Raw genomic sequence first — 20107 nt, 5'->3', positions numbered from 1 at the left:
CCTTATATGTTAGTGTTGTGTGCCGAGTCCAAATCATTAATATTTAACAATTACTATTCTAAAAAAAAAATTGCTAATTGACATGTTATTTGGTACTCGAACTCCATAATGTTTGTTGCAGGTGATCACAAGTATCTCGTTGATGGTCAATTTGGTCTCAAACCTTCATACATTGTTTAATAAAACTTCTTATCTTAAAGAAAAAGTTCCATATATTTATATGGAGTTTGCTAAATACAACTCTAAGGGCTATGTTTAAGGTGCATAAATTGTTTGTACATTTATTATGAAAATCAGGGGACGGTCTTTTAATATAAAAGGTACAAATTTTTTTATGCACGTTAAATACCATCCTAGGACTTTATTTAACATTTTCCTATTTATATATTTCAGTTAGATCAAACTAAAATTCCAATATTTATATTTGCATTCCATTATATGTGGATAAAGTCTTTCCTAAAGTAATTTACATTCCTTCTATATTGAGTTACGTTGCACTTTTATTTTATCTGGAATCATCAATAATAAAGTAATGTAAAGAAAATACCTCCCTCCTCTTATAATATTTTTCAAATACCAAAAATACCAAAAAAATATATAACCACCATTTAATACAAGTACAGTCTTTTCATTAATAAATGAAATTTAATTAAATATAAAAGTAGTAAATAATAGTAGTAAAGCAAAAATCACTGCACATATTACTGTATATCTATAAGTATACGTAAACTCATCATATACACCTACACATACATATATACACCCATACATATACAGTATACAGTAAATGTAAATCCCCCACTACACACAGAGAGGGAGAGAGAGAGAAAAATAGAGTATTTGAGAAGCTCATTTCTTCTCTGATTTTGATGCAAGAAAGAGAGAGAGAGAGAGTGAGTGGTACTGTACAAGTTTTCACATAACTATAGCTCTGGGAGGAGAGTTGAGAAAACAATTTCTGCATTTTGTGGGTCTCTTTTTCTTTTTCCTCTCAAGCATCATCTGTGTGAGGTAGGTTTTTTGAGGTGGGTTTTCACCAAGTTTCAACCTTTTTCATCAATTTCTTCACTTGCATTTTTTTTGTATTTTTTAATATTTTTTTTCTTGAAGTTATTTGACCTCTTTTGTTCCCTTATCACTGATCTTGATCATCAAGTCTTCATCTTTCTCTGGATACCATATATATATATATATATTATATGTGTGTGTGTGTGTACTTTTGTAGCTTGATTATATCATCTATGAGTATTGATGATTAGGTCTAATTTGGGAACAAAATTAAAAAAGTTTATGGCTTTAATCTATTAATGAAATGGTAAATTTTTGGGTTTCGAGTGATTGATTCTATGAATGTTTTGTACCAATCTTTATGGATTTTAATAGTTTTTTTGGGCATCTTTTAATTTTTAACACAAGTAAAGCTTAAGAACCCTATCTTGTTGACTATGTTGACTATTTTGTTGACATTTTTTGATTTATAAAATTTTGCGGGTACTTTGTGTATTTGATCATCTAGGTGTTTATTCATTATACGTAATCCATTATCTTTTTTGTTTTTGTTGATAATCTGGCGATATATTGATTATATATCATTTTCCCTACATTATCATGTTTCTTGAAATCTGCATCTGATTTTGTTATATTATCTCTATTGTTAGCTTTGAATGGTGATTTTCAGATTAGGGTTTTAAAAATTAATAGCAGTTAGTTATTTGTCTTTTGATCTTTCATCTTCTGTATTGTTGAATATATAACTAATGGCTTTTTTGGTTATTTGTTGCAACAAGGTGTGTGAAAATGCTGAGGAAGAGAACAAGATCACACCAGAAAGATCAACAAAACATGGGTCAGGGTGATAACATGATTACTGATTCTTATACTAATAATAATAACAATGACTCTTGTTATGCAAATTCTGATGCTTTCTTGAAACAGAAACACCAAACCAATTCCTTTTTTACTGTTCCTGGTCTATTTGTAGGGCTAAATCCAAAAATCTCAGAATCTGATTCGGTTAGAAGCCCTACTTCCCCTTTGGATTTCAAGGTGTTTTCAAAACCTAATTTTGGTAATTTACCAATCAGGGCTTCTTCTAAACCAAATGAAACAGCTCAAAAGAGTTGGGATTGTAGGAAAGTAGGCTTAAGTATCATAGAATCTCTTGAGGATGAAACGAAACCCTCATCGGGGAAAATACTCCGATCATCGGATAGTAAGAGTAGCCTTTTTGCACCTCAGATGGGAATCTTGAACAACCCGAGCTTGAAAATCTCCAGTTTTGATCCATTTGGCTCGTTCTCGAACTCACTCCCCAAGAATTATGCAATTTTTGCTCGTACCCATATTGAAAAATCCAACCCCAAACTGATTAATGTTCTGTCACAAGAGCCATTTGCTAAGTTTTCGTCTCATTCTTTGGATTCTGCAAAGACTGGGTCAAACACTACCCATTTAACAACCCGCATGAGTACCGGTTTGTCGAATGGACCTAACCTTGGAAAAGAGCTAGTGTCTTCTCTCTCAGCAAGTGAGATTGAACTTTCTGAGGATTATACATGTGTTAGAAAACACGGGCCTAACCCAAAAACAACTCATATCTTTGGTGACTGTATTTTAGAGCGTCACGATGATGAGTTCATTCCTAAATTAATAAAGAGTGAAGAACATGACTCTGATTCCTCTGAAGTCATGAATCCGTACCCCTCTGGTGATTTCTTGAGCTTTTGTTACTCGTGCAAGAAAAAGCTGGAGGGTGAAGATATCTATATGTACAGGTTTGCTCCTAAATTTCTATATTGTTCGGTTCTTTGTTTTCATCTGTTTTTTTATTTCATTTTAAAACAAACTAATAATTTTCTTCTGCGTGTAGAGGTGAGAAAGCATTTTGCAGTTGGATTTGCAGATCAGAGGAGATTCTAGTTGAGGAAGAGATGGAGAAGAACAACAGTGAGGCCAGTTCATCTTCACAGACTGAACCAGACGGCGGTGAGGAGCTTTTCGAGACCTCCATGTTCATCGCTCTATAAACGAATTTTAAAAAAGCTGGTATTTTTGCAATTTTTGTTAACCGTTCAATTTATCATTATGCCCATGAACAATGAAACTTCATTCTATAACATTTGAGGTGAAACCACACTACTATTGATTACCCGTTCGATAAGAGCTGTGTTTCTTGTTTTTTATGGCAGCCATGGTTGATCTTTTTTGAAATGTGTGGTATCTCTTCATATGTTATCTAATGCATTTTCATATTTCATAGTCTTGATGGTCAATTGGTAACGGTTAAAACCAGCTAATTTTGTGTCTTTATTTCCTGCACTATATTGACATTGATGATATCTCTACTCTTGAGACTTCTTTTACTCGAGTCTTAATATGAGAATGAAATGGTACTAGCCAGACCCTCCATCCCCACTCCTATCCTTATCTTTCTTGGACTCATTGTAAGGAGTTGATGTATAAGCCTCCATAATCAAGTCTTTGAATGAATATAAATGATCTTTATACACAATGTTAGCAATCAAGTCTTGATCCTTTAACCTATACATATATGATTGCAATGGTAATGATACAATACAGGTATCGTAATGCATCGTTTCTATTAGACCGTTATATACTATATATGTATTAGTTTAGAATATGTCATAAGTTCGAGGTAGTCGATGAAATAAATTCAAGGTAGTCATATAATTTGTAATTCTATAAATTGATATCAATGAAAAGGGAAAACTCGAAGGGATTTATTATTATCTTACATGGTATTAGAGAGGGATTTATTATTATCTTACAGTTTCCTGTACGGTTTTATGTGATTTCTTTCCCCTTTGACATGGGTTTAGAAAGTCTTGGACATGTAATCACTTGATTCAAGATTCTGACAAAATCTGATGGATTATAAATTCATGTTCTTGCACAAGGTTTGCTAGCAAAATAGCAAGTTTTCATCTTTGAGCTCAACATTACAATTGCTTTTGTTAGTTAGATGGTACAAGTATCTGAATTGGGAAGTGATATATCTACGTCACTTTTTAGACATCTATAATAATTGTATATATCTTACAGCACAGTGTACAACTGTACAATGTATATATTGTTGTGGATGGCTAAAGTTAGTTGTAGATATATCACTTCCCATCTGAATTGGTGATTGGATGTAAGTCTTTGTTTATTTCTTGGGGGTTTTGAATATCTCGAGAGGTATTATCCATTTATCCGGATGAAGTTCTTAATGCAAATCATCTTTTTTCTGTTGATGGCAAAAGTCTTTGAAGAAAATAGAATACTGCTGAAAGAAGCTAAATTTAATATTTTGAAACATCTTATTAGAACTTATGAAGTTGGTTTTATACAACATATATTAATAAATATATTTTAAACGGTTGTCCAATACATGTTATAAAGTATCACTTGAAAATATTTGCGACTAAAACATAATTACACACTTTCATTAAAACAGTATACAAGTTCACTTTTTTTTTTCCTCTCATTCAGTACACATTTATGTATATTTTACCACCTAACAACGGTATCACATATCACCCGATATTTCTTTCACTTGCACCACAAATGCCAACCAATTTCAGTCTTCTAAACCACTCTGGTCATGGCCTCCGCACAAATGCAAACCAACAAAATCGCCAAAAATCATTAAAAACAATCAAAATTTCTCTTAAAAATTGCTAAAAAATTTGTTTGAAAATATCTTTAAAAACTATTCGTTTATTGAAACCTTACGCGGATATAAGGCTAATGTTAAGTAGGTTGTGCTATAAGTTATTTTTAATCTTGGTATTAGATCTAGTATTGTGTTTGGCAAGCAAGCAACCATTCATCTTGAACCTTGACATCCCACCATTGTATTGGTAATTGTACCTTTGTACCTCACTAGCATCTTAATGCATTTTTATTTGTACAACTTTGTAATTTCTTGGCATTTTGCAACGGGTAAATCTTATAAAACATACAGTGGATTCGAATTGTGAATTGCAAAGGTACAAGTAGGTGATGCATTCATATGGGTTTTTCCATTTTTCATCCATCATTGTCCCTTCCATTTTCCATGAAAAATTTGATAGCTTTTCCAGTAATGGCCCCTCACCCATGTGTGCATTATTGTCATTGTATCAAATGTATCTTTCTTGTAAAGACTCAAACAACTTTAACTTACTTGGCCCATGCTTTATGATGCTGCCTGCCTCATCTTAAAAAACAGAATTTAAGCAATCAATGTGACAGTGTAGACACTTTTCGTGCATGATGATTACGTTTCGCATCACAAACCAACTTATAATTAGAATGGCATCCCCAAAGTTATAAGCGCTCGACCGTGCAGCTTGAGCATGAGGTAGCTTAGACACGAATTGGTTGTTAGTCATATCGATTACATAAGGACACCCGAGTTCGCCTCCTAACCCTTCAAAGTTTGTTACTTATAGATTGTTCAAAACATTTGGGATTGCTTAATTAGATGCTTATCTGCTTATTGCTAGTTTCCCTTTTTTTTTCCATTCCCAAATATCAGTGTGAATAACATCTTTAAATAAGCAGGCTGATATTTTGATTAGCAAGCAACCATTTATGAATAAGCAAATCCCAAATAATCCCTTTATACGTGTATATAATCAAGGGGGTTAACAACTATGCTTCTAGCAGCAACCTACTTCCAGGAGTTTGTGAGAGGGGATGATTTTGTATTTACACATGTGGGTGGGTGGGTGGGGTGGGGGGAAGTTTGTGAAGGGAAGCATATAGCAACATATTGGTTTTTTCCATAGTAAGTTGTAATTAAATCTTGCAGATTTTGATAATAGATTCCTAGTACAAAGCAATAATGCATGCAAGAGACCCTACCATCTGTTTGAAGGTGGTGTTATTTGCTATAAGTTAACAAACAGAGAAAGGACATAAACAAAGACAAGAGCTAGACCCCATGTTAAAAGGGCCAAATCTTTAAAGTGGGTTTACTTTGGGTTGAACCACTATGGTTAAATTTTACAGAAATGAACCTTAAAGTATGAGGGGGTTACCGTTAAGTCCCAATGTTCTAGAGAAAATGAGGAAGATAGATAATGCTCTCTTTTTTTTGTACCTTACACTGTTAGATAAATTTACTGATACCAAAAGTAAACGATATCTTCTCCATCAAGGAGTTGATCTTGAAATAATTATTGACACTGTACCTAATGGGTCGAAATCGTACTTATAGATTGACGTGGGTTACTAGCACATGAGTACATATACTAGCAGTATTTATGTATCAACGTGGGATAGAAGTATTTATCAATGCCGTTGAAACTAGTTGGTCGTGCAGTATGTTTGCAACAAAAACTTAACTGCATCTGTAAAATGACAATACACAAAGTTGTTTCCATATTTAGTTTTTACGCAGAAGTTGACACGCAATACGGGGGAATGTGTATGTGTGCCTTCTAAAAATAAACAATTTCTAATCACCTCTCGTTCAAAGCAGACCAGAAACAACACCCTTTCACATAAACCAATTATAATGAAGATAAGTTTACAATCAGTTGATTCTAAGGTGAAAACATGATCCAGTTTATCTTCAAATGAAGAGAGGCATATCCAGCACACTTTTTTGTTTATTTATTTAATATGACTAATCAATAGTAATTTTAAGGGCATGGATCCCTCATTCTTCTTTTTTTTTGTTCTATCATAAAACAAGCTTGTCGTAATGATATGTAACACATTACTTGTCCGTACGGATAGATGCAAAAATTTCCATTTCATTGCATCCAATTCACACGGGGTATCTGGGAGGGTGAGAGTATAAGCAAACTAAAGGATTTTTTTTTTTTTTAAACAATTTATTGAGCTCTAAATTAGCTTAAACAAACTAACATTTGCAATGTCTTGAATTTGACATGTCCAAACACTTTTGTCACACGCTTTAAATGTCAGTCTTAGAAACCGTTGTAAAGGTTTGAGAGCACAAAATGTGTCCACAAAAGTATGACTTTCTACAAAGAAGTTGCCATGACATATTTCAGAGAATGAACATGATACATAGATGAAGCCACAACAATGACAAATCAAGTACCATCGAATACACCAAGGGGGTGGAGGGATGGGGAAGGGCTAGCAGGTTTTACAATTTCCCCAGGGAACAACGCTTCATAAACAAGACCCTTGATGAAAAGCTTCTTACAATGTTGATCAACAGTGAGTATCTGCCTACTAGAACTCTAGGCTTAAAACATCAAACTTTTCAAGGGAAAGTACAGAGCAGGTACTCCAACCAACCAGCTAAAGAACACAGGCAACAAGAATACATGATAACCCAAGCCGCTGCATCTCCAGATAACGGAAGCACCATTTCAAAGAAAGGAGATTTCCCAAAAGCAAACTGGCACCATATCAGCCTCTAGTTTGGCGGGTGTTGTAGGATTTGCAATTGGGGCACTTGTGAGCCACGATATGGAACGGCACTTCAGAATTCGCACCACAGTCATTGCAGAGGATCCAGATCTTCATGTAACAGAAATAAAACAAGTCAGAAAACCATCATCAACAAGGCTAAAAAAGCAAGGACAGAGAGAAAGGATAGCCAAATACAACACACCATTTTGTTTTGATAAAACTCAGGCATCGGTGTAACAGCGACCTCCATGTCAATTTTCTCCCACATCTCTGACATATCACAAACTGACTTACAGCAGAGAGGGCAAGCATATCTGTAGAGATAATTATATAACCAAAATATTAACATTAAAAATCATCTTCTATTTATCGAATAATCTGTTGATGTTTTAGATTCACTTACTGTGAGTGTAGCTTCATTTCCTTTAAACATTCCTTATGAATAGTATGGCCACAAGGCATGACCGTGACAACATCAATTGAGTCAAATAGATACTGCAAATCATAGTTATCGACTCGTTATTTTCGACTCGAAATCCGATTTTTGGACTCGTGACTCGAAACGTGATTCGAATCGTAAGAGTCAGGATATTTGATAATATATAAATTTATAATTATATATAAGTATTTATTGTAAAATAAAGTATATTATTTGATATATTAAGCTAAAAATATAATAACACTATTAAAAGGATATCAAATTTAATAACATATAAAAAAGTTATGTTTAAAAAATAAAAAAAAAAGTTTTGAAAATTTTTTTTTTTTTTTGACTCGTGACTCGACTTGTGACTCGAACATGACTCGGACCGACTCGCACAACAAAACACGAGTTATGTTACGAGTCTGGAGCAAAGACGAGTCATCCACAAATTCGCCTCGTTTTCACTATGTTTTGACTCGACTCGTATGAGTCGACTCGTGACTCGTACGAGTTTGACAACTATGCTGCAAATAGCCAACATTTGCATCACTTTAAGTATGCTTCAACAAAACATGTATGAAAGTGGAATAACATAAGGTATTCATCCATACCTCAACGCATACAGGGCAGTCTTGGTGCATAGCTCGTTCAACACATGGGTGGCTCTCTCTCAGAAAATTTGGGTAGCAGCATCCTGAAGGGTAACAAGATCGATCAAGGAGAATGAGTTGACCAAATCCCAGAGTTCCAGACCAGCCAACTATTTACTATCATGGAGAAGATTACTAACCACATTTGTTACAGTGAAAAAAGTTCTCCTGCCCGCCAATCCTGATATGAAAGGCAATTAAACACAAGTTAAAAGAGATGCCATTATTCGACTGAACCTGTCGATGGGACATATATGAATTGAGTTGGTTGATGATCTGATCTGATCTGATCAGATCATTTGACGCAGCGGATGGTGATCTAACCTATTAGCTTATGAACTGTGATCTGACCAATTAGCTAATGGATTATGATCTGAACTATTAGTTCATGGGAAGTAATCCGGATAGATAAACTGTGACCTCGATGCAACCCACTTGTTTTTCAGTCATATATAAGATCACTTGCATTTTAGAAACTGGTTATATTATAAATGGTCATATGTAAATAGGTGATACTAGAAAATCAATCATAGATGGAAACTTTGTGGCGTTAATGATATGTGATAGAAAGATAATACATTTTCTACGCATATTATAAAACGAGTGTTACCTACACACACACACACACACACACACACACACACATATATATATAAATCTATAATATTTGTCATCAAGAAACAACTTGACGCTCAATTTGTAGAAGATTTGTCTGAATAAAATGTGGACACAAAATATTTGATTATAAGGTTAAACAAAATGCTAGAAAAAATTAACTAGAGAATAAAAGATGAGTGATTGAGCAATGAATAAAGTTCTGTAACTGGGGAGGCTAGGGAACAGGGTAATGCAGATGTTGAAGGTTCAAAATATTGATTCTGTGGGTTGACCTGATCATGAATCAATCGGTTTTAATCTGATCACCCAAACCATTGACACCCGTAACATGTCATACAACTAGAAATAAGGCTACTTGCGAGTTGAAAAAACAAAAGGTGATGGAGGGAACCCTATCCCGGTACCACAATTGGATACTTGTGAGTTGAATGTAGTCATATTAAACTAAAATGGCAATGACAACCATTTCTATTAGTATATCTGAAGTACCTTGTATACTTGAAAGATCGTATATCCAATAATTTATCCTAAATAAATGATGTGAAAGCCAGTCATAATTTGTATCATTTTTTGCGTTCTTCCCGGTTGCATCCGCTCTTTGTGGGTTCACGTTTATATTTGTAAAACTAATAAGCAAGATTCTGAGATTATTATGTTTCCTATCTATAATAATTTTGGAATTTGCTAGAATATCCAATTGCTCCAATTGCAAATAGCATACAAATCATACCTGCAAATTCCACAACCATCACAGTGATACTGTCTCTTGGATATCTGCATAAAAGCACATAGATAGCAATTTAGATAATCCGACCATGGAAAACAAAGGTCTTACATTATCATCATACTCACAAGATCTTACATTATCATCATAAAGCTTGCACGACCCACAAAAGTATCTGCCCATGCACACACCACAGTTGACGCATGTTTGCCGAACCTAGAGTAAAAGTATCAAAACATTTAAGAAAGGTGCAAAAGGTTAATAAAACTTGAGCCATAGCCCATAGGAATGAAAAGTTGGAACAATTTCTATGAAAACATAAGGCAAAAGTAAAAACACTCACCTCTTGTTCAGTACCACAAAGGGTGCATATAACCTGTAAGGGTAACAACATTATACATTGATCATTTATTCAACAAAAAATATAGTGTAAAAACAATATAACTTAGATAGCAAGCTACCTGTTTGATCTGATGGCGAGGGATGGTATGCCTATCTTTTTTATCAACGTTAATGTCATTCTGTAGAAACAAATAAGATTAGTCAAAGTGTCAAACACTAATTCCATTATGCATCCCAATTATGTCATTACTTTATTAGCTAGACTCAAGTTGTACCCACCTTTGCCTCATTATGACAATGACGACAATCAAATATCTCATTACAACATGGGGCCCTTAAACGGCACCTGCGACGGTAATGAGAACATCTGCCAAAAAACAAGCAGCAGCAGATTATCAAAATGTAACATAATATTTTAACTACAAAAGTGAAACATCAGAAGACAGGTCCTAAAAGCAGTACCCATATCCATCAAGAACTTCTGAGTTCTTAGTTTCCGTATCAATGTGCTCACTATCCTCGTGATCATGTTGACCACATGACTTCGGTTCCTCCGTAAGGGTAATAGCTTCTGTCGTAGATTCTGCATTCCTCTCTTGAAGGTGCAAACTTGTCGGAAGATTGAGTGGAGCCTCCATTTTCAGATTCTAATATCAAATTAATGACTACTATGGTAGAAAGCACCTGCATTCAGGGACATATTAAGCAAAGAAATCCTACGTTTACAGAAAGCACATCTAGTTGTCCATCACTGGGCAAAAATCCAGAGACAATGTGGCTTTCTCTCACACTTCAGCACATCAGTTGAAATCAGCAACAACATAATCCAATCAATGTTGAACAGCTGCAAGCAGTAAACTCCAAGAGGAGTCGTCACCAAAAAAATAGGTCTAATATAACTAAAGTTCAGCATTGAGTAATTCCACGTCTCCAAGAAATGAGGATATCCACGGCATGGTTTCTTGATTCTTGAAGAAGCCAACATCCGTCTAATTATGATACCACTAAAACAGTGGCATGACCTAAGGTAAGAGCAATAGATCACAAAATCAAGTACGTCCTGATTTGGAAAAAAGAAAACAGAAAGAGCAGAAAGCATCACTGATTCATAAATCAAGTGATTATCCTGCCCATTAGGGAAAAGTCTACCTCAACAGCCATTCTGCACCAAATACAACTTCAATAAAAGAAACCTATCGTATGAACTTAAAGTCAAGACCACCCATAAGACTGACCAATCAACAAGATTCCATCCAAACGACCACTTATCTTGAGTCAAATTAGATAGAGTTCGATGGACCGCAAGGTATGAACTTGAAACAAAACAAAAAAAAAACCTTTGGGGATGGAGTGCTCAGGTTAGCGACAGGAAATTAGGGAAGTGGGCATAACTACTTTAATAGACATATATATATATATATATATTTTTTTTCCAAGTTCGCACTGTTAAAGGTCTTTCTTTTGTGAATCAACAGATAAATGTTTTCACAAGTTAGAGACGTTGAGAAAGTAAACCTTAACTGTCAGAGTTTTACACTGCTTAGGACCACAATGCAGAAGCCAGGTGATTCAACCATCTCGGTCCAAACTCCAAACAAAATTATCAAAAACCAAGAACCGAAATAGAAGGGACGAACAATCTCCATGCTTTCAAAACACGAGTTCTCCTAAACGAGCCTAACACAGTGTTCCTTCCCTCGTATTGGGGCCATACACACCTTTGTTCCAATCTAACGCTATCACACAAAGTTTTATAGGATAATGATCAGCACGTACTGCAGCAGTACCGTAATAACATCGTGAGCTCCACATATCACACAGTCGAACCGTACAGCACAAAACATACAGATATAGATAATAACAAGCCATGTAAATCCTAAAACCTTTTCTGGTGGCACGTTCAGCAGCCAAACAGAAATTATACTAATACTAATAGTAATCTTAATAATTAGCAACAAAAACTACACACACAAGAACCCTATCAGAAATTTAGATACTAAAATCACAAAGATAATAACGATGATGATTATGATATAACACATACCTAAAAGACAAAAAATAAAACCGAAATTATATAAAGTACAACTATTAACTAATTAATGGAAACTTAAGATAACGAACTTTCAAACTTTCGATTCGCGATCGAGAGACTGAATGAATAAATACGCGTAGGTTATTCCGGCTTCCGATACGACGGCTGCTCCGATGATCTTCTTCTGTATGCAAACAAATATATAGATATAGATAGAGGTATATATAGTGATGAAAATAGAGAGCCAGAACAAAGTCAGCCTTGTTGATTGTATTTGCTGAGACGTGCGTGCGCTTTTATAATTACTCGAGAGCGGAAGCATATCCGGTCGGATTTTAAAAAAAGAGATATTTAAAATGAAAATAATAAATTAAAATTAAAATATTTAATATAAATAATATAAAATTAAGATAATGTTTTCTAGTTCAAATTTTAAATTTAACCTGTGAAGTGGTTCCGGAAGTTCGTTTTCCCATGTTGAATAAGATGTCCATCATCCTAAGTTGTGTAAGACATGTTATAAAGGCCGACACCACCCTTAACGGGAAAACGGGCCAAGCCGGAACGAAAACCGATTCCATGAGTCGGAAGTCACTCCGTGTGTATTAGGAAAGTCCCACGTAAAGTTTCGTGACCATACGATGACGTGGGGTCTCTTTATGAGACAAACAATCCGCGTACGTCCTAACACGTGCTACCCCGGGAAACGGGCCGACGAGCCCAAAAACAATCTTTTTGAAAGTTCATTTTTTCATGTTGGAGAAGTCACATGCCAAGTTTCGTTCAAATCTAAGTTCTCTAGCCATAGTTTTAAAAATTATGATTATTCAAATAATCAATAAGTAAGCTAAATTGTTTTATAATAAAACAAATATAATGGATATGTTTGATAACTATCTCATAGTAGTTAAAATTGAACTTGATTCTATTTTCAAAAAATTTGTAGATAAAATTTGTTAGAAGTTCGTTATAATATAAAGTTAAGGTAGTTTATAAAAGTGATTTAAACTTAAATATATTAAATAACAAAAGTATTCTTTCAAGTATTTTTATAGGCGGTAATGTTGAGGACTGCAGTTAATATGTATTAAAATTTTGTATCTTTCATATCCGGAAGCTCAATCGTATTTTTTAATAATGATTAACTAAATATAAACTGTTTTCTGCATCTTAATTACTACCTCAAACTACATTTAACAAAACTTTATTTTTTAGTAAGTCTTTATATATTTTGATTCATCTAAGATCTAATTCTAACTACTTCGTCATATATCTTTAAAATTCTAAGAACTTCAACTTTGAAAGCTTCAACTTTGGTTTCCACCCCAATTTCTATTTTCAAGATGGCCTATATGGATAAGTAGGGAAAATCTATTTAAACTTCTGGAGACTTCTTAAAAAATATTATTTGGGCGGTATCGTGTCGGTTATTATTTGCGTGTTTGCCATTCAAATGATTAATACCTTTAGAAGGATATTTTATCAAACTCAAAAAAATATCTTCAATTTCTTCACGTCAGTTGCTAAGTATTCCACATCATATCATATCATAGTAGAATAGAAAATATAAATGATATGATTGGGGAATAAATTATTGGGGTAAAAACAAATATCTATGTAGTTACGTGCTTTACCTACATACATGTCAATATTAAAGTTATAATAATAGTAATACAATATTTACGTGTATGATAGATACTTAGGGTGTTTGTACATGTGTTGTGAATTTCATTATTTCAAGCTCGATTGGACGATTGGTTAAATTTATTTCGCGCAGCTAAGAGTTTGTATATTAAATGGTTAAAAGGTTGTCAACTTGTAATTATAGGCTCTTGTGAAAAACATTTCCAAAATATTATTTTATTGTTGATTTATCTCTCTCTCTATAGATTCTGGGTTAGAGAATTGGGATCGTGTCTAATATGATATGAGTGTCATCAAACTTAATTGAGAGACATGACATCATTTTACTATTACTAACTTAACTATAGGCGCAACTCAATAATTCATTATTGATTACTCTGGCAAGGAATGGGTTAAATTAAAAACTCTTTATTTTAGGACCATAGGATACTGTAACTTATACATGTGTAAGTCGTGGTGGCGGTGGTCGCCGTCGCCGGAGGATCATGGTAGTGGTCGGAGATGATGGTGGTGGTGGTGGTGGTGGTGATGGTGATTGTATAACTTACACATGTATAAGTACAGTTGTACTTACACATGTGTAAGTCGTGGTGGCGGTGGTCGCCGTCGCCGGAAGATCATGGTAGTGGTCGGAGATGATGGTGGTGGTGGTGGTTGGAGATGATGAAAAATGAATGATTAAGAAGTGTCTCTAATAGTCCCTAAAATAAGAAGTCCTTAATTTAATTTTTTCCACTCTGGCAATGTTTAATTCCAAAACATATAAAAAGATAATAATGGTTACAATCATTTAACTTATGCAATATTATTGTGTTTGAGGCCTATTAGTCTGGATGATCACAAAAGTTACAAAAGCAACGCATGGTTAAGACGTGGCAACGACCACCACTTGGAGCACCCTCGGCCTTGCAAATGATATCACAGTTTCTATGGTAGAAGCATAGGCCCTTGTATGTTTTACTTGGATACTTGCATCGTTTTGTCGCTGCTTTTGTCATGCTTAAACCCATCTCTGTCATTGTACACACACATTAAAAAAGAAAACATTGTATGCGCATCATATATAGGGCTTGTTGGGCTAATTCCTTATGGGGTTCACAAGTCGGTGGGCTTCATAACTAAAATGGGCAAGCAAGTAGGCTAGGTCCATCTTATGTTATCTTGGTCTTTGGTGACCAACTAAGGGTCATGCCGTCAGGCTATATCACACTAGTAGTCCTAATACCCGTATAATGTACGGTAGCTATATATATTGTATCATAAAGAAATTTAAATATGCCACATATATGATTCGTGAGTATGAAATAAATTATGGTTAAAGTCAGCCGATCATCGAAGCAAAATAATAATAAACAGTAATGATAGATATAATATAATGTTTAGTTAAAATTTTGGATTTACCTTATATTTTTACAATCAGATCAAACTCGGATCTTGTAATCATAGTGGATGACGACAAATAGTCTTTTGATTTCGAACTGTAAACTCAAATTTTTTAGGTCTTTATGTTAATAACATATTATTATAAGTAATATAAGCAATAGGAGTTGAAGAATTGAAAAAGAAAAAGAAGCATTTTTATTAATAAGAAAACGATCAATCAAATAAGGTTATAATATGTTTTGTATCTATAAAGCAAGAGTTAGAGTTTAGTTCTAAGTCTAATAAGAAGATTGAATCTATATACAACTAAAAAAACTAATTTAATTAAATAAATAAATTAACATGACATGTGTCGATCAAGAATTACGCAACGTGTCTTTTTAAGAACATATCAATCATGTTTTAATTTATTGGTAGATATATACATAGTTAAGGTTTAAGGGTTATATATGAGAGTTATTGTAAGTGGTTTTTAAACTTATATTTTCCAATAATAAAAGTAAGTTTTTCAATTATTGTGTTTACTGATTCTTGGACTTATGGGCTAATACAACAACTTATTTTCCCAATTATTTTCAATTTATATGACATATTTGTCAAAATATTTCATAAGTACGTGCAACCTAGTTAAATACTTAAATATCTATACTCTTTATTAAAGATTATACAACCCTTTCAAAATGGAAAGTGTTACCAAAATGTCACATGCGAAATTACCAAAATGTTCTTAATAAACACCCCACCATGGAAAGGTTTTTATAAATTACCAAATTTATCTTTAATGAATTAATTTACATCCTAAACCCTTATCTTGCTAATTTACATTCTAAGTCCTTATCTTATAAAATAGTTCTATTATCTTAACATCAACTTATACCACTAGACACCAATTGTCGATGTCATCACCACGCGTCACCAACCCCACTATACCGTCGTCGCTGTTACCGCCGCCGCATTGCTCGAGTACCATGCTCGTATATATATATATATAGCTGTTGGCCGAAAATCATTTAAATTAAATGTGAATGTTCCGGTTGGACTTTCTAAGTTTTTTTTTACAATTTTGATCGTAAATATTTTTATTTGTGCTATATAATATTTTATGAAAATTATATTAATATAAAATAGATTTAAAACTCAATATGTTCATATATTTTACATCAATATTATATAACACAAATAAAAATATTTATGATCAAAGTTTAATAAGAATGACCCCAAAATTTCAAACTAGGACATTTAAATTAGGACGGAGGTACATAAAAAAATACGTTGCATAAGAAGGAAAATGAGTGATAACACTTGCTATTTCATTAAATTAGACAGATAGTTAGAAATTTGCTGTTCAAACCATATACTGCTTGTTCTGTAAATTATCATGTCAATGGACTCTTAACAGATGTAACATCTTTGGTTCCAACGCTAAAGTTGTGTTTGTTTTGCAATAAGATATTCAAAAGGTCTTAATGGTACAGCTTATTTGAAAGAACACAAAAGAGCTAATTTTGTTTCAAAAATAAGCCTTAATTAACCCATTGCTTCAAAACTTTTTGAAGAAAAAAATATCTATACCCACAGACAATCAACACCAATATTGCATAGTGTAATGTTCTCCTTATGGTATAAATGATGGTAACTGTACAAAAGAAGGAAAGTAAAACGATTTTAGAACTAAGTGAGCATCTATATATGGAGAGAAGGAGAGAGACCTGAGATAAAGAGAATCGCCATTAGAGAGAGGCAAGTAAAGAAACAATGAAGTGAACGGTTCATCATATCATACGAGTAGTAATTACTAATTAGTAGCAAAAAGTTGGCCAAGCTGTAGAAGGTATATCGCGAGACTGCTTGAGGCAAAAGAATAATAATTCATTCATGGATAATAACACACTCCGAACCATGCCCATAGAATGATGGCTTCATGTGGTAAACATGTACCAACCTCCATTTTATGCTCGATCAAATATTGGCTTCCAAAATATCATTTGTCAGAGGTCCATCATCTATGATGCAATGGCCCCAAATCATATGCCCTTCAAATTGGATCCCTTGAGTGGAAAAAATCAAATATGTTTGTACAGCTAGCTAGGATATCTCTTGACTTGTATATAAAACACATACTATATCTTTGGTATGGTATACAGAAATAACTTGATTGGCATGATGTATTGCCATCCATGGTGATTTATAACACCTTTAAATCAACTTACAATCGTAACAATATAGTTTAATGAATAACAGGCCGGCAACTTTATATTTATACATACATAAATTAAAGCCTATCAAAGCTCTCTTCCAACCATTCAGGCTGAATTTGCACCCCAGCATCTCGTAAAGCATGCAACGAAGATCGATAAAGCCTAACATCTAAACGCGTCCCTTCGGCTTTCATATCCTGCAATAGCTTCACCAACTCATCAACTCTACTCATTTTTGAGTATACTCCCACCATGATCCCACCCATCGCCTTATCGATCCCACCACCGTTGAGTCTATACTCATTATAATACTTTACACACGTATCAAACTCCTTTGCCTTACTATATGCATTTATCACACTCGTATAACTTACTTTATCCGGCGTTACTTTCCTTCTTTTCATTTCTTTCCATATCTTCTCTACTTGCCTTAAGTTCAACATCTTCCCGTGCATATCTAGAAGAGAATTGTAAATCCACACGTTGGGCTCGACCCCTTTTTCTTTCATTTTGGCCACCAGTCTCATTGCATCTCTAATCCTGTTTGTTTTTCCGTACATTGCAACCATGCTAGAGTATGCTACTACACATTTGTCATACCCCTTGCTATCCATTTCTAAAAATACCCCTACAGCTTTTTCATAGAGCCCAATTCTACAATATACATTAATGACCGAAGCATAGGTCACTTGGCCTGGCACACATCCCTCTGAGACTAAATCTTCATACACTTTGGCTGCAGAACTCGGCCCTTTTTTCTTTGAAAACCCGTTCACAATAGCACAAAAGATACAGTCAGAAACTCTAACATTCATTCGTTTCATGTAAGAAGTAATAGCGAGAGTCTTTTCAATTAGACCTAGTTCAATGTACATCAACACAAGTTTTAAGAACACTGCAGGGTCCCTCAACATCTTTTTGCCTTCTGCTTCTTCCAAAAGCTCTTCTACTAATTTTACTTCTCGGATACTCACAAACGAAGAGATCAATGAGGAGTAAAAAGACGGATCCTCAGGGAAACCTTTTTTAGTCATTTCCCTAAAGTAATCTAAAGCTTCAAAGGGTTGTCCCGATTTCCCTAAAGATTCACATAGAATCCGGTAAATTTGAGTGCAAAATGATGTCCATTCGACCTCACTAGATTCGAATTGTTTAAATAACATGAGCACATTTTCATATTTACCCATTTTAAGATAAGCTTCCATTGTGTGACCATAACATTCTGCATCTAATTCGATACCTGAAGATTTCATAATTTCAAACACACTAACAGTGCTACTATACATATGAAGCTTATTGTAGGCTTTCATGGCAGCATTAAAGCTTATACAAGCAACTTCTTTCTCAAATTTCAATATGTGAAGCAAATTATTAGCAAGTTTAAATCTTCTAGCTCTGATGCAACTAGTAACTAACCTACTACAATATGAAGCATTTGGGTAAGCATTGAATTGTCTAAAATCTTCACAAAGCAGCCAAATAGAATTCCAATTCTTCAAACGCAACAAATACCTGATTAGTTTATGCAAAGTTGATCTTTTGGGTACAAAATCCGGATTTCGTATAGCTTTCAAGTAACAATCAAGTCCCATTTCTTCAGTTTCTGGATTCTTGAAGAGATTGCAGATCAAGACATTAAGGTCTTCCGATTCGGGTGGATACGAAACTTGAACATCATCTTCTAAAATCGGTGGTGGATAACTGCTGCTGGAAGAATTAAGAATCAAGATTCTTGATGATGAAGATGATGAAGCATGTGAGAAAAAGAGAAGAATCGGTGAGGCTTTTGAAGGAACAAATGTTTGCTTTTTGTGGCTTTTGTTAATGGAAGTTAATGGGAAGTCTGAAGAAGAAGTGGAAATAGCCATTATTGTTGGATGGGATAAGGCATTGGGATTGGAAGGAAGAAGAAAAAAGGATTGTTGTATATATACCTTATTATCATGATCCTTGTTGGACTTATCTCCAGTGAATCTTACACACAGAAAAAGTAGTTGGTTATGCACCAACTATAATAGATAGGTCTATTCATTAAAAGCTACAACTTATAGCCTAAAATTCATTGCTTTTAACAAAAGTAGTCCTTCTTATGATGATGTTAGCATTTTCTTTTAAGAAAATGATATTTATACCATAAATTTTAATACATTTACCACACAATACTAAAACACATGTGTAATAGATTGATCAAAAACTGTGGTACGAGTATCACTTCCCTTTCTTTTATTTTTATATATCCGTGTGTATTCAGCACAAAATTGTATTTGTAAAAAACTTGCCCCCTCATGAACTTTAACAACATGTGAATTAAATAAAGTAAAACCAATACATTATTAATTGTTGATGTTATTGTGTGGTTATAGAGTGGATAATTTTAGATGGTGAAACGTCAATATGTTTTATAATATCCGTTGAATATTTTATGTAGCTTTAAATTTCAGATTTATTTTTTTTTGAATAGTGAATTTCGCGGGAAACTTCATGTCGTGATTTAACAACGAGAGGTCTAGTATACGTTGTCTTAACTGGATCCACGCTAGAGAGTTCATTTGAAGTAGAAATGCCTATTTCAAATACCCCATGATCCGCCCGAAGGAACGACGATTAATAAGGGTAAACTCTGCCCCCCAGATTTGAACCTGGTTATACCTAAACTAAACCTTCATAAAGGGACTTACTCATATGTCTTCTTCACGGCTTGAACACAAAACC

At 34.1% G+C, this 20107-nt stretch overlaps 3 protein-coding genes across 4 annotated transcripts; 1 reads left to right on the top strand and 2 right to left on the bottom strand.

Annotated features, from left to right (window-relative positions):
* The first annotated feature begins 795 nt into the window (after positions 1–795).
* Positions 796–3508, top strand: LOC122611357 (FCS-Like Zinc finger 10-like). Of its 2 annotated transcripts, none has more exons than XM_043784377.1 (3): positions 796–1011; positions 1788–2774; positions 2870–3508. In XM_043784377.1, the coding sequence occupies exons 2-3, from the start codon at positions 1798–1800 to the stop codon at positions 3024–3026; spliced, it is 1134 nt and encodes a 377-aa protein (XP_043640312.1). In that variant the 5' UTR covers positions 796–1011; positions 1788–1797; the 3' UTR covers positions 3027–3508. The 2 variants fall into 2 exon arrangements, with proteins under 2 accessions (XP_043640312.1, XP_043640313.1); XM_043784378.1 differs by having other exon boundaries at positions 796–1025.
* A 3496-nt stretch (positions 3509–7004) lies between these two features.
* On the bottom strand, positions 7005–12417 carry LOC122611177 (probable E3 ubiquitin-protein ligase RZFP34). The gene is made up of 11 exons (XM_043784155.1): positions 10601–12417; positions 10418–10505; positions 10258–10317; positions 10140–10172; positions 9935–10012; positions 9803–9846; positions 8595–8635; positions 8416–8498; positions 7784–7875; positions 7583–7694; positions 7005–7488 (listed from the first exon to the last, which is right to left on the bottom strand). The coding sequence occupies exons 1-11, from the start codon at positions 10774–10776 to the stop codon at positions 7378–7380; spliced, it is 918 nt and encodes a 305-aa protein (XP_043640090.1). The 5' UTR covers positions 10777–12417; the 3' UTR covers positions 7005–7377.
* A 4850-nt stretch (positions 12418–17267) lies between these two features.
* LOC122578365 (pentatricopeptide repeat-containing protein At5g13770, chloroplastic-like) lies at positions 17268–19410 on the bottom strand. The gene has a single exon (XM_043750314.1). The coding sequence runs from the start codon at positions 19261–19263 to the stop codon at positions 17470–17472; it is 1794 nt and encodes a 597-aa protein (XP_043606249.1). The 5' UTR covers positions 19264–19410; the 3' UTR covers positions 17268–17469.
* Positions 19411–20107: the final 697 nt, after the last annotated feature.

Source organism: Erigeron canadensis, chromosome 8, assembly GCF_010389155.1.
Source record: "Erigeron canadensis isolate Cc75 chromosome 8, C_canadensis_v1, whole genome shotgun sequence".
NCBI classification, from domain to species: domain Eukaryota; kingdom Viridiplantae; phylum Streptophyta; class Magnoliopsida; order Asterales; family Asteraceae; genus Erigeron; species Erigeron canadensis.
Note: the sequence above shows the minus strand (reverse complement) of the source record. Positions and strands in the feature narration are given on the sequence as shown.

Bases quoted from the DNA above. Each gene is read 5' to 3' on its own strand.
- LOC122611177 (XM_043784155.1), bottom strand. From the start codon at position 10,776: ATGGAGGCTCCACTCAATCTTCCGACAAGTTTGCACCTTCAAGAGAGG. The intron at 10,318-10,417 runs GTGGGTACAACT...TTGTTTCTACAG, and splicing joins ATTGTCATAATGAGGCAAAG to AATGACATTAACGTTGATAA. The intron at 7,489-7,582 runs GTGTGTTGTATT...TGTTACATGAAG, and splicing joins AGTTTTATCAAAACAAAATG to ATCTGGATCCTCTGCAATGA.
- LOC122611357 (XM_043784377.1), top strand. From the start codon at position 1,798: ATGCTGAGGAAGAGAACAAGATCACACCAGAAAGATCAACAAAACATG. The intron at 2,775-2,869 runs GTTTGCTCCTAA...TTCTGCGTGTAG, and splicing joins GAAGATATCTATATGTACAG to AGGTGAGAAAGCATTTTGCA.
- LOC122578365 (XM_043750314.1), bottom strand. From the start codon at position 19,263: ATGGCTATTTCCACTTCTTCTTCAGACTTCCCATTAACTTCCATTAAC.